Source organism: Melanaphis sacchari, unplaced genomic scaffold, assembly GCF_002803265.2.
Source record: "Melanaphis sacchari strain LSU unplaced genomic scaffold, SCAv2.0 Contig27_pilon_pilon, whole genome shotgun sequence".
In the NCBI taxonomy this organism is placed as follows: domain Eukaryota; kingdom Metazoa; phylum Arthropoda; class Insecta; order Hemiptera; family Aphididae; genus Melanaphis; species Melanaphis sacchari.
Window position 1 is genome coordinate 82,529 of NW_020271152.1, and position 14,877 is coordinate 97,405.

The 14,877-nt window shown below is 26.3% G+C and overlaps 1 protein-coding gene across 4 annotated transcripts in view; it reads right to left on the minus strand.

Annotated features, from left to right (window-relative positions):
* The window catches only part of LOC112595472 (afadin), a 60,028-nt gene extending 45,151 nt beyond the window's left edge, over positions 1-14,877 (minus strand). For 2 of the 4 annotated variants that reach the window (XM_025340701.1, XM_025340699.1), the window contains exons 1-2: positions 14,262-14,855; positions 1,676-1,801 (exon numbers count right to left, since the gene is read on the minus strand). In XM_025340701.1, the coding sequence (XP_025196486.1) occupies positions 1,676-1,795 (120 nt within the window). In that variant the 5' untranslated portion in view covers positions 1,796-1,801; positions 14,262-14,855. Of the gene's footprint in view, positions 1-1,675; positions 1,802-14,261 lie in introns of all 4 variants that reach the window. The other 2 variants (XM_025340700.1, XM_025340702.1) reach the window with 2 other exon arrangements.

Here is a 14,877-nt window from a genome sequence, read left to right on the forward strand (position 1 = left end):
ATTTCACTATTTACACTAAACACAATAAAAAATATAATAAATATCGAATCAAAACTTGAAAATATCTTTTAAATATTTCAAATTGTTAAACTCAGAAGTTAATAATAGACTAAGTATTTCTTTTTTAAAAATTTTTGAAGAAGCTAAGAAAATATACCTAAATGAACACTAAAATATGTTTACATAATACAATTTTTTAGTATTATTTTAATAGAGTTTAATCATACATAAATATTAATGAATATTAATTTTATTCATATTATTAATCTCGCAAAAATTGTATATGATTAAAAGTATTAAACGAAAAATCTACTTACAACAATACAATTTATATTTTATAATTTTTCCACTTCAAATTTTATAATCTCCAGAAATAAAAATGTAAATACCAAAATATTAGATTAAAAGAGTTAGCAACCCTCTTTCAATGGCATTATATGTCAGCACAATTATTTTTAAACGCGATTAAATAAATAAACATATAATGAATTTGCAAACTAATCACATAATATACTCTTCTAAATCGTAAATGTATAATATAATAATATAATAAATTATATGATGTATTGATAGTCAAATTTACTAATTTATACCATAAAAAACCCATTTTATTATACATTATAATCTATATACTTTGATATAGAATAATATAGACACTAGTATTACATAACTTTATATAGGTGTATATTTTTTTTCATATGAATAAAAAAAAAAAGCTGTAAAGCACGTGCTATTCAAGAGGCCAGATGTCCGGTTTAAATAAGAATTCTAGTTGTACTGCAATATAAATAATTTACCCGAGAAGAACTACTTAAAAAATTAAGTTCTATTTAACTGATCTAAAAAACAAATATACGTACTGACACATGTATTTTTAGCTGCATATTTTCCTTATGATAAAATATCTTGAAATACCAATAACATTATACTGATCCATACATTAATATTCCTAAATTTATAATTTAAAAAAAACCAAGAGTAATAATAAGTATTATATCTTTTGTCACTACCTAAATATAATTATATAGAATATATTTTATTTTTTTTTTTAAACATCTATAACTTGATAATTGGTTGATAACTGGATATATTATAAACAAATAACTGTTTTATTTTTTAAGTATAATATTTAGTATTAGTTTAACAATCGCAATACATTGGTACTACCATTGATTATAAAGTATAAATACGATATAATATTATAATCTACCTATTAATAATTTGAAAAATATATATTTTTAATCTCAACATTAAATTTTCATAAAATTTATATTATAAGTAAGATTTTTATACTAAATGCTTTAAAGTTAACTATTATACCTATAATAAATTACAAAACATGATAATAAAGGGTGTTATGCTCTTTTGCACACCCTACCCAGTCTGTTATGGGTTCCCATGCGTTAGACCGTAAAATTTATAAAATATACATTATACACAAAACTTCAGCACATAAAATACAAACATTACTTTTGACAATATCTTGTTTTTAAATTTATGTTTAAATAAATAACAACTATTATACTCATCAATGATCTACTCTCACTATGACCTCTCAGCAAAGATTCAAAATTCTGATATGAGTAAAATATTTACTAAATATTTTAGTCTTAACACCCAGTTTATAGTTAATAAAACTATGAAATTTTTATGCGAGTAAATTAATTTAAGTTACCTCATTTGGTTCAGAAAGTTCAAATAGATCCAGTCGATTAGCATTCCATTGTTGAATAACACTCCTCAGAGCCTCCCGTTCTTCATGCCTTTTCATGGCCATAGTCATTTCAGGATTCATGGTAACCTAAAAAATTGTTAAAGATATTATATTTCACAGATGAAAGAAAGGTGGGTACTTTTTTTAAGAAAATAAAGCATACGTATAACATGATCTACATTATAAGGGCTTATAGAATAATTTTTTTTTATTTTTAGAATAGGTGCATAATGTATTACGTAAGCTATTGTAATAACATGGACCTATTATACGAAAATAATATTTACCTATACAGCATACGTATTAAACAAAATACCTACAGCAAGTATTGTATATTTAAGATTATTAATGAAATATAAATTAATATTGTGTTATGTTATGAATTTAAATTTATTTTTTCAAAATAATTTTCCGACAGTAATATCTATTAAAAACGTTGATAAACAAAAACCATTATATTAAACACTTATTATTATCTGCATAATGATAATAATATAATACTAAATACAAAAAGTAAAAATAATTTAATATAAATAATTACTTAAAATATTTTATAACATATTAAAAAATTAATGTCGTTAAAAATTTAAAAGTAGATGACTTTTCTAGGACCTAGCGATGTGAAAAAACTCAAACTATATGTATAACAAAACCTTAAAAATATTAACGGTTCTTTATTGGTGAGGCTAGAAACAAAACACAGAACTCAAGGTATGCTATTATTGTCACGTCGTATGGTAACTTATTGAAGTGTTGAAAACCTGATCATACTTTGTTACTAAATTCCGGTACATTAGTTATATGCAGTGTGAACACATTTTATGTTTTGTCGCATGTGACAAGAATCTCGATGGCTAAGAATTAAAAAAAACGTATTAAAAAATCTAAATAGGTATACATCAGATATATTATAACAATATTATAATCGAATTAATAAACATAATATTATAAATATATGTAATATTTTAATGTGTTAAGAATAAAACATTAAATTATAACATAGCTTCACCAAAAATTTGTAGTATGGCTATGTAGTAATCAATTAATTATTTTAATACATTGAATAATTTTTACATATTATGTAAGCTGTACTTTACTAACTTTAAGAATAATACTATACATTAATTTATACAGTATGATAATATAAATCTCAACATTTTTGCAAGTCGTATAATCATTTTCGTATATTCAAATTTCTAAAAAATCTTGCTAACAATATCATAGTTATTAGTGTAGTATTTAAAATCAATTATAAAAGTATAATACTTAATAAATATTATCATTGTAGACTGGTAAAAGACTGTTTAAACATGAAATAGGTAAGTATGTATAGATGGTTGTTTCAACAAATAATAAATACCTATGTATGTTTAATATTATGTTAAAGCTATTCCTTTAACGCCACACCCGCATTGATTATCTCCGTCGTACAAATGCGAAACATTACAAAATGTACGTTCAGTTGTTAGTTTTAATATTAGAATTCATTAGCCTATAATATTAACTTATTTATTATCCTATTGACTTAGAGTTAACATTATTGCCTGTGTTTTTTTGGTGTTATAAATTGAAATATCAAAAAACATTAAGCGACGGCGATTCAATAAATACTAGTGTAACGTCCTCATAACGCATATTATACTCGTAAATTAATTTTAACTAATACTTTATGATAATTGACACAATAAATACAATTAACTTTATTATTATTATTAACTTAAGTATTTTTATTCAAAACATCAGGTAGATACTTATATAGTATAACAATGTTAAAATAATAATAAAATACTTAATATTTTTAGTATATTTATTTAATATGGTAAATGATTTATAAAATATTTATTTTTTTGTGTGGAAGCTAATCTATTAACATACTAAACAACTATTTAAACACGTTGATTAATATACAAAATACTCGATAACATGCCGATATTATAAGAAACATTACCAACTATTTATAACTCAATCAAATGGCAAACACGTATCTTTAATGTGGACTTCAGGATACAAAAACATCGTCGACAATAACAAAGCAGACCAATTGGCAGAACACGCTCACAACCATCCCTTTACCAACCAAGCTTTTCGAACCTGGATATTCAAAATGTATATATAGAAAATATATAGAATAGAAAATCCGTTACTAACTCACTGATGAATGACAATACCTTATGTCAAGGGATAACCATATAACGTATGCAACACCTGTGGCATACAACTCACCACTTCAATTATAGAATGCCGCAATTTCCTAGCAGAAACCTTCTCCTCTATTGACTTTAAAATAATTCCCAGCCTAGACTTTACTACTACAATCATACAACTTAAATACATCAAAATAGCCAATATCTACCAAGGAATATAAATAACATTGTATTGTATAAATACATTTTTTATAATCTCCAATGGCTGTTCCTGCCGCGAATGTATATTTTAATAAAAAAAAAAAAAAATTTGCAAAAAAACTAGTAACGATTTTAGTTGATGATATTAATGATATTATACTTCCGACATATATATAAACAACTTGATAAACATGCTGTATATTGTGATTAAAATGTAATATTATCAATAGTTCGGTCTCGAATTTTAAAATACCTTGTATAACTAGTAAGTTAATTTAGTAAAATGTACTACGAAATTATGGTAACCAAATCATTTGACTGTGGTTAGATGACTTTTGTTATAAATTATATGAATTATAACTTTCAATGATATACTGATATAAAGATATACAATTTTTTTTAAGTATGAAAAATAAATCTACTAACTTTTTAAAATATTTGTGGCGATAATGTAATACACACTAGTTAATGTTAATATAAAGTAAAATATCAAATTAAGTATGATTTTAAAACCTATTCAAATTTAACGCCAACATTTTCGTAGTGTTCTAATATATTCTTCTTTTACTAAAAAAAAATGTGTTAGTTATACTTTATCAGTAAAACATGGTTTTATACCTTTTAGACAATTTTTGAACTTGAATAGTCAACATGAATTTCCAGTACCTACATTAAAAAATTCTGATATCAACGTGTATGTTCAGGACGTAATTGACAAATAAGGCCAAATCAATTCATAAAATTTGGATACCAATTTAAACTACAGAACACTAACTATCATAATATATGTATGATATATTGAGAGCATAATAAATAACAACTATTGGTAATTAAAAATAAAATAATGTGCAGATATTAACACGATAATATCACGCCCACATTCCAATAAAATATCAACTATGCAAGTCTCGGTGAATATTTTATATTATTCTGATAAATATACTTCCTGTAAAACAATAAATTTAATTATAAATGGACAATAGTACTCACTACTCAGTAACATAGAATAAATTAAATATTTTTAACAGCTCTATATGTACCTAATACACAATGCACACGTAAAATAGTTGTGTATATATTTTATATTTATAAATTTAAAATATATTATTAATAGTTAAACTAGTATTACATTTACACAAAATGAAATGTAAAAATTATTTTGTTAAGAAAAATTAAAGATGTATCATAAAATACAGTTATATTAAGATTAAAATTTTAGTATTGAATCGTTTAATTTTATTTCTTCAGCAATTTTCAAACAAAAAACATATTTTACTTAATTTTTTTGAATGAATCAAAATCCATTATTTCATGTTCAAAAGAAAAACCAACAAATAACAAATGGGCATTTAATAAAAATGTACAAATTGTATTAAATGGTCTTCAGAATATTATTCTTAGAATTGTTAATAATGTAATTTAATGTTCACGCATTTAATATATCCGATCACGATCGTTGGAGCTAACAGCTGTTATCACGCAGAACAATTTCATTAAAATGCATGAACAATATAGAGCGTCGAAGACCGGACAAGCGTAATAGCAATACATAGTATACACATGTATAATAATCAGCAATAAACCGTTATTGTACGCGAAGCTTCCGACGCACCGTATTGAATACCGTATTATACAAATAAAATATAACAATATTATTATAATACATATTATATACTGTTACACTATGTTATTCCTGGTTCAGACGAGAAGGGAAATGAAAAAAAAAATAATAACATTGGCGTATCATCGCGTACATACGTTTACAAATGAAAATGTGTTACGGAACACCGCCGCCGCGATGTGTCTGGTCTACCATAGCGACTGGACTACGAAGAAGACTCATCATGCATCCAGATCCTACATAATATTATTATTACTATTTTAATAACAATCACTATCTTATAATATTAAAATATTATCATAAGCGGCGTTTGTAGGTCTTACAAGTTTCAAAAGCAAATAACTACAACATTTACAATAATATTATTATTTTATTGTTTATGATATTTAAACCGTTTATATAAGTATATTATGAAAACAATTGTATATCATTTTGAAATAATTTAAAAATTGAATTTTATCTTAGTATAAATAGCTAATTTTTCGTATTTCTTTAACATTGTTAATCCTGATCTGTTCACAACTTTGAAATAAAATAAATTTTTATTAACTGAACTATAATATTATTTTTTATGCTTTTATGTATAATTTGTTTAAAAAATTTAAAATACTAACAACTTTTATAAAAAATTGAGTTATAATTTATTTTCTTATCTAAACGTAACCTTTTAAAAAAAAAAAAAAATTAAACCCTAAAATTCTTCTAATTCTCCGTCAAATATTATTGTTATCGTTATGGTAGTTTAAGCACGTGTCTTTTGAGTAAATATATTTTATACCTAATTGTACGCTATAATATGAGAAATAAGACTTACTGGTTCTATAATAAAACTCGATACGACAAGAACGAATTAATTGCGATTTTGACGATTCACATGCACACATTGTTCTCAGGCACCGGAGTGCGTCGTTAACGTAGGTCAACAGTGCAGCCATTATATTATCGTAACGCGTCGTTTGTTTTAACTTTTAAACATGCAAAGATAGTTTATATCCACAAGATCAATTCCGCGTGTAACCACTGAGTTATCCCAAACATATATTTTTATAATAATATATTATATGAATCAAACAAGATCTCTATTGTTTTGTAACGATTGTAGATTCCCCGCGAAATTTATATTTTCGTAGGAAGCCAAGCCAGTGACGTTATGAGGATGAATACCATAGAAATACATAATAATATTATTGAAAAACCAGTAGCGACGCGACGCGCAGTCGATCACGACAATTAATATTATACACGTTGCACAACGGTGCCGCCGGACTCGCCATGCAAGGCAACACGTCATAATCATATGTTGAGAACACACCCACGAAATCAAATAATAAATAAATTCCGCATCTCTGAAACGGGTGTCGTATAAAAAACGAAAAGAAATATAACAGCAATAATAATGGTATAAAATAATCCAATACAGTGATATCATACGTAATAGTATTGTTATTAGCACCTTTGATGTAAGATCGCTGCAATTTTGTTTTTTATTTTTTTTTCACATCACACCTAGTATAAAAAAAAATCATTTTTCCATTGATATAATAATTTTGATTTTAAAATTATTTAATTTATTAACTAACTTCCAAAGCAATAACATAGAATTTCATTTTATAAATCGTAAATATTTATCATTATCGACAGACAACACAAAGAACATAATATCAAACTCTTGTTTTCAAGGTTGTAAAACGGCATTAATCTATCAATGTACTTTTAAACTAGCACAACTACTACCTAAATACTTTTACCCAAACGATATCAAGGTTTTTTGACATTTTTTCTAAACTGAACAATACTTAGATTAGGTAGGTAAGTATCTTCAATATACATAGATTAAACGATTGTCTATTAAGATTGTTCACTTGTTATACGTTATACCTATTATAATCACACAAATCAAAAGTTGATTATTGAACACAATTATTAATTTATAATAATATTATAATTACTTATCAAATAAGTACTAAACCTATCTTTACCTATCTTTAACTTATCTATAATCATCATATTTTTTCAAAAAAAAACAGTTAAGGAATACATAGCTCTTTTTGATGACTTGGAACGAGTATTTATTATTTATTGTACTTATTCTTTGTCATAAATTAATAAGTGAAAACATATTTCCCTTATAATTTTTTATTAAAAACTTCATTTATAAATTTTTAAATTTTAATAACTTATTATCAATTTATAAAATATACCACTCTAAATATTTTAATAGTTATACTTACATAAATAATAATATTTATTTGTGCAATTTTAGACAATTTAAATAAGATATATTCAAATTCAAAAACCTGACTAATCATATAACCTATAACATTACTGAAAACTGAAAATTGTTTTTAATCATATTTTAATGCGTGTTGGTTGATTCGTCGAAACCCTATTCATGAAAATGACATTTTATTAAAATATATTTTTATGGAACTTAAAATTATGTATCAAAACTTTTTATTAACTTAAAATAAAATAATTTGAGAATCATTTTGAATTTTAATATTTTGTAATAAATTATACTCGTAAAATAATAAGTAAGAACAAATTTTGCGAATAAAATATAACTCAGTCACGGTGTAGTACATTTGATTAGCTAACCTTGTAAACAAATAAATTAGGGGATTTACGAAAAATAATGATGAAAATAATAACAGTAGACAGGGACGAGCCTAGTCATTTCCTGTTGAACTGAGGATGGGCGGTTTTATCTACATCAGCCAGTGGTTATAACCTACTTGGAAGTGGGACAAAAAAATAAATCTAAATACGGAGGAATGACTATAATATGCGAGTGTCTTCAGACCTTCAGTACAAATATACAATGAGCTTTCGTGGTTTCCTGCAATTGTAAGACTTGGTTTCCGTTCAAACACTACAGATAACAATAATAATCAAAAGTAAAAATCATTTTAAAACATTTAAATGGCATCGTTTGTGCAAATACGTAGACATTTATGAAAATTCAATAAACAATTCAATAATATACCTTACTGGGAAACCATTTAAATACTTGTATTAAGGTTATTACTAATCTCTTTTAATCTGTGGCTTGCCTTTTTTTTAAGTGTTATACATTATATTCGAATAAATACAACTAACTTTATAATACGTTTAGTCTTTACTATTTATTAAACCAACAAAAATGACACGAAATACAAATTATTTTTATTTTTTTTACACTAACATTAGTTTTATAAATGTATTCAAAGTGTGATTACTTCGAAAATCCACTTTTACTCAACCGCTATGCACATTTACAAATACAATTCTATATAATAAGAAGGTATCTAAAATATTCAAACAAATCCAATGCAAAAAAGACAGTTAGAATTTATGATATGCAATTTTGGCTTATATATATATAGTAAAATAATTAAATTATCATTATAGCTAAAACGGGAGGAAACGCAACTTCCTCGAGTTACACATAAAAATACTAACATCATACTTGACCCCCAAACTTATTAATACACAGCTTCAATTAAAATTATTCTCGTTGTATACAGGAATTAATTCAAATTAATTATTAGCTTAACGATTAATGAAATTTTTTATATAAATAATATCATACAGTAAGACATTATAATATGTTATACTGAATTTTAATAATTACGTATTTAGATACCTATTATTTTTTACATATTATATTATAAAAATAAAATATAAATTTAATGTTCTACAACTCCCAAAGTCACCAAGGGAATAAATGTTCAGTTTCTAAATTAAAAAACTAAATTGATATTTAGTAATTATACCAAATAAATAATAATTTATACATAGAATACCTTAAAATAGGTACCCGGGTTAATTTTTTTTTACTAAAGTTCGATTAAATATACGATTTAAAAATTAAATTGCCAACTATAATAATTGTATAACAAGTGTTATTGAAAGTAATATTTATTTTTCTGGTTCAAATACGATTTATATTAGGTATTTTAAAAACAAATAATCTATATAAATAACCATGACTACTACAAAACATTAAATTAATTTTCCAATTTTGAGTAAATACTATTGAAATATTGAACTAGAACTATTTTTGTTTACATTAAGTATTTAAATAGATATAATTTATATCAATTATGATAATTTTATCCTACCTATGAATTACGATATTATGACCTATAACACTTGAACAGCTAATTATTTATACACACTATACACACACACACATACCATGGAAACATGAATATAATAAAAAACTGTATTAAAATTTAAAATCTTACACCAAAGACGTTAAATATTACCAACGAGATTATTTTATAATCAATGTTAACATCTACAAATCTACAAAATATTAAATATTTATCTACTTGTAAATATCCTGTATAACAATTTTATATCAAAGTATCATAAATAGTGCGATAAAATTATGAAACAGTAAAAAAATATATGAACACTTTATTACGTACAGAGTAATAATTATTACACCGAAAAGAATGTGCCCCAGTAAACTATCACCTACCACACACTCAAGTGCATTCCACGCGCAATATTTATACCCATCTGTTTCTCAAACACTTTTGTAATACACATAATATCTGGCATTGGAAATAAACTGGATTTTTAAACTAAACATATTTGCTATAAATATATATTAGTAAACAGAAAACACTGAAATATACATTAAGAAAAAAAAAGAAGGAAAAACTATACATATCTACTATTTATTTTTATAATATGCTTGATAAGTTAACACTAACGCACGTACAATAACCTCTTAAAGAATGTACTTTAAAATGACAAATATAAACATAATCACTGATTACGTATTTAAAACTGAATATACCAAGTATTACCTGTTGAATAAAAAATATAATAATAACATAACTTAATAAACTAATTAAATATACTAAGAGCACACAAAAAACATCAACAAAAACTGTTGGTAACAACATTCTTTTACTTAGGTACATTTAAATGTTATCAATAATCATTAATTTAAAATAAAATTTCTGAACTTAAATAAGGATAAAATCTTAAAAAAAAATAAAATAATTTATCATAGATTTTAAATATTATTAATTTTAAATTATTTATAATCTTTTAATAAAAAAATACAATTAAAAAATACACTACATTTTTACCACATCATTAAAAAAAAATATTACTGCATACTTTTCCAAAATTATCTAGAAATTAGATTACCTAATAATAGTCAAACTTGCTAAGTGTAGAGCAAAAAGTTTTGAATAATTTTTGGCAAATTTTAACGAATAATACATTATTGTTACACATTAAGCATTTTTTGCATTGCTTATTTACTCACTAAAATGCAGAACACTTCCTAAACACAAAAATATAAAAAATGACCTATTAAACCATACTATACACGCTGTAATTAACAATGATCTTTCGAAATATTTATTCAAAACAATTCAATCTTTTACATCAAATCGAATGTTTTAAATCAAAATAAAAACAAAAAATGAAATGAAATTATTCCATAATAACAAAGCTGTACTTCTTTGGAAATCAGTCATATTAAGACCAACCTTCTTTGATAAACTATCACGATATTACTGAAAACCTTAACACTTTATTAGCATTGTTTGCTGATAATGACACGGACATCATAAAACAACCCCTCCTTAGAATCATCAACACTGCAAAAACTCTAATCATCTTTAAATTAAATCACTGCCTTATTTTTAAAAAAAAGAAACTAAACAATTATCTAACTAATAATGCAACAAACAATTTTTCATTAAAAAAATACGATATCCAGCAAATGTGTGTAAAAAATTAAGCTATAGAATGGAATAAAAAAAATTAACACTGTAAAAGTACCTCAATATTTTTCATAACGAAAAACTTTCTTGAAAAATCAACAAAAACTTTTGCAAGGCTACACCAAAATTCTTTATCCCTTAATTAAGTACAAATGAAGGTACACGTGAGTCATATGCTATATCTACATTAATAAAGCTATTTACGCATTTTCTCATAGCAAGAAGTTCATAAACCCACATTTAAGTGATCAAACACAAACAATTGAATGTTTATGGAGACGCGTAAAAGTAAAATGTAATATAAGGTCACGTGGAGCAACAAACCTACTCGAAAGATAACTATACAGGAATGATGGTGGCGTTCAGTTTATCCTACCAATTTATTTGAAAGTTTTTTAGAAGCATAAAAGACACATTTGTAAAAAGTTTAAAATTTTGATGAAAACTGTAAAACTTTAAGCTCCAATAAAAAATGTTTAAGAGTGTTTAGGTAAGTAAAGAATACATTTGTTCAATAACATACAACACAAGTAGTTATTTTTTGTAGATAGCATACGACACGTATACCCAAATTAATACATCAAGTCTTCAAATTAAATCAGACGTACTCCTATCGGACGCTATTGGATGACACTGATAACACTATAACGAATTACCACGCGAATTACATTTGCACAAACAAACTTTATATTATATATTTTTTTTTTTATTATAAAATAAGTAAGAATATTTTATACTATTTTTATTTATTGTCATTTAATACTATATTTAACACACCTTTTCTCAAATTTTTAATATTATAGATATATAATATGTATTACTTCGTGTATTATTAAACTTATATTAACATGTAATAAATAAGAACATTTTAAAATATAATAAAAAATAAAATAATACTAATAATTTATCTAATTACACACCTAGGTTTATTACGTTATATTTATTTACTACAAAAAAATACAAAATATAATAAATTAACTCAAAATGCATTCCAAAATCGTGTATTAAATTTGAATATACCCAGTAAAGTATTGTCAAACTTAAATTTAAAGTCTTAATAAATGTAAAAACAAATCAAATTTTATTACGTTATTTAAATTAGAAATATGCTATTTACTCCATACCCACAGTAGTAAATTCCAACACTAAAAAATGTACCTACTATTTTTTGTTCTGAATGTTTTATTTTTTTTTTCTAACAAAAATACTTTACATCATTTTTAAATATATATAATGAAGTAGTTTTTATTTATCAGCAAACAAAATGTAGTTATCGAACCATATTTTATGGTTAATGTGTAACTGTTATACTATAACGTATAATGTATATTAATATTAAATTCAAATGTAAGAATAAAAAATTCGCGCAAGGAAAATCGAACGGCAATCCCAATTTTAAAATGTTTGGAGTAACATTTGATTATTATTTATAATATAAGTACCTGATATATTAGGTGGTATCTACTTATAATACTGGATGAATTGAACACTAAATCAATCATTATAGAATACGGTTGTATTGCGATTCTGATATTACCTATAGTATTTTTATTATAATCAATTGTAAATTCGTGTCATTATATTTTATTATCCACAGATGAAAAAAGAGAACCTTATGTCGACACATCGACGTGCCCGCTACAAAACAACTCAACTTTTATGACAATAACTACCCATATAGATATTTAATGAAAACGATCACGCTGGCACTACTGACATATTATGTGTGACTGAGAAACAATTTTGTTTTTCAAGAAAGGCCGTACCGTTTAGCCGCACTACAAAATAGAATTGATGACAGAATCGCGGGTGCATATATATATAATATGTGTGTGTGTGTGTGTATTTGAAGTTATTACACGTTGTATTCGAATACTATATAGTGATTACTGATTTAAGATAAATATAATAACGAACAATAAATAATACCTAAAATAATGGTTTAAATGTCATCGTCAATGCGTCTCCCCCGCGTCAGATTTATTACCACATCAAAAATTATGTAAAAAAACAAAAACCGAACACATTGTCACGATACTGTAACATTAATATTTAATTATCATCAACATTATTTCATGAAATATGACACCAGAGGACGAGAAGACAACGTACCGCGCACGTATTGGCCGTGGTCCATAATATTATATATTTTATTTTCCGCGTTAATCAATGGCACGACTATTTCGCATTGCAGAATGATGTGCGGAAAAAAATCAAAACAATAATAATTATAAATTAATGACAAATAGATACCACATTTCAACATTAAATTATAAATAATAATAATAATAATGTAGGTACTATGTAGGTAGGTACAATAATATTATGTATCTTTCTCGATATCATGTCTTATCTCTGCCCCCTCTCAAAAACACACCTATCGGTAGAAATCATTACGTCCTCCAACGAGCCAGGCCTTGGGAATGTTTGCGCAGGACATGGCTATTCGCGAACAGAAGAGTCGGATACCCACACATATCATAATGTGTTAAAAATTATCGTATAGATTGGAAATCGCGCACAGTGGTTGATCGTAATCGGCTAGCAGATACGGACAAATAAGTAATAGAGGTTACCTGGTCACCGTGCGGCAGCCATCTTTGCACGCAATCTATACGTGAACTCGGCGGCGGCGGCGCGCAGGTAGCATATTACACTGAATACGGGGACCACCGCTGCCGCCGACAATTCAAATGCGCGAAACCTAACCGCCTTTTCCGTTCGATGTTCTTGGTTTTTTTTGGCGACTAATATGGGTATAGTAAACATGGAGTGGGGGAACAGAAATATGTTAACGATGACAGGTTATCACAAGTATGTAGGTAAGGTGTGTGGTAAGTACTCACTTTTTATCGCAGGGCGTCCGACAATCAACAGCGTTTGCAGGCGGTAGTGGTAAGTACTGCGGGATTTCGGTCAACGGTCATCATGTAGATCGCACACTTACACGCCCGCGGCTATGACAACACAACGGGTCGTGCGGCCCCTGGGGCCATAATCCGAAGAAAAGAAAACAGCGTCACCAATACAGATAAAAAATAACACGGTCACTCGCGAGACACCAGATCAGAGCTGTCGCGTTTATATTATTTTGTTGTTAATAATAATTAATCATATGTTACACTCGTAACGGACGATAGGCGCGCGGACACTGTTCACTTGCACATCGTCAGTGCAGCAGCGGATTTTAACGTATCGTCGTGTTTCGCGCGAACCACACGATAATATATAACACTCGGAAACTACGCACGGACGAACAAAAAAACACGGATTATTGATAATCACAGCGAGACGCGCACTGCGTTTACAACTCTACTGCTTCAATACGACGCGACACGCACACGGGCGGCGACAGTGGATTTCGAACAAAATTACAAACGGAGGGGAACGGCGGCGGCGACGAAGAAAATAATAATAATAAAATACGGTACAACGGCACGGCGGTCACACGTACGAAACGTC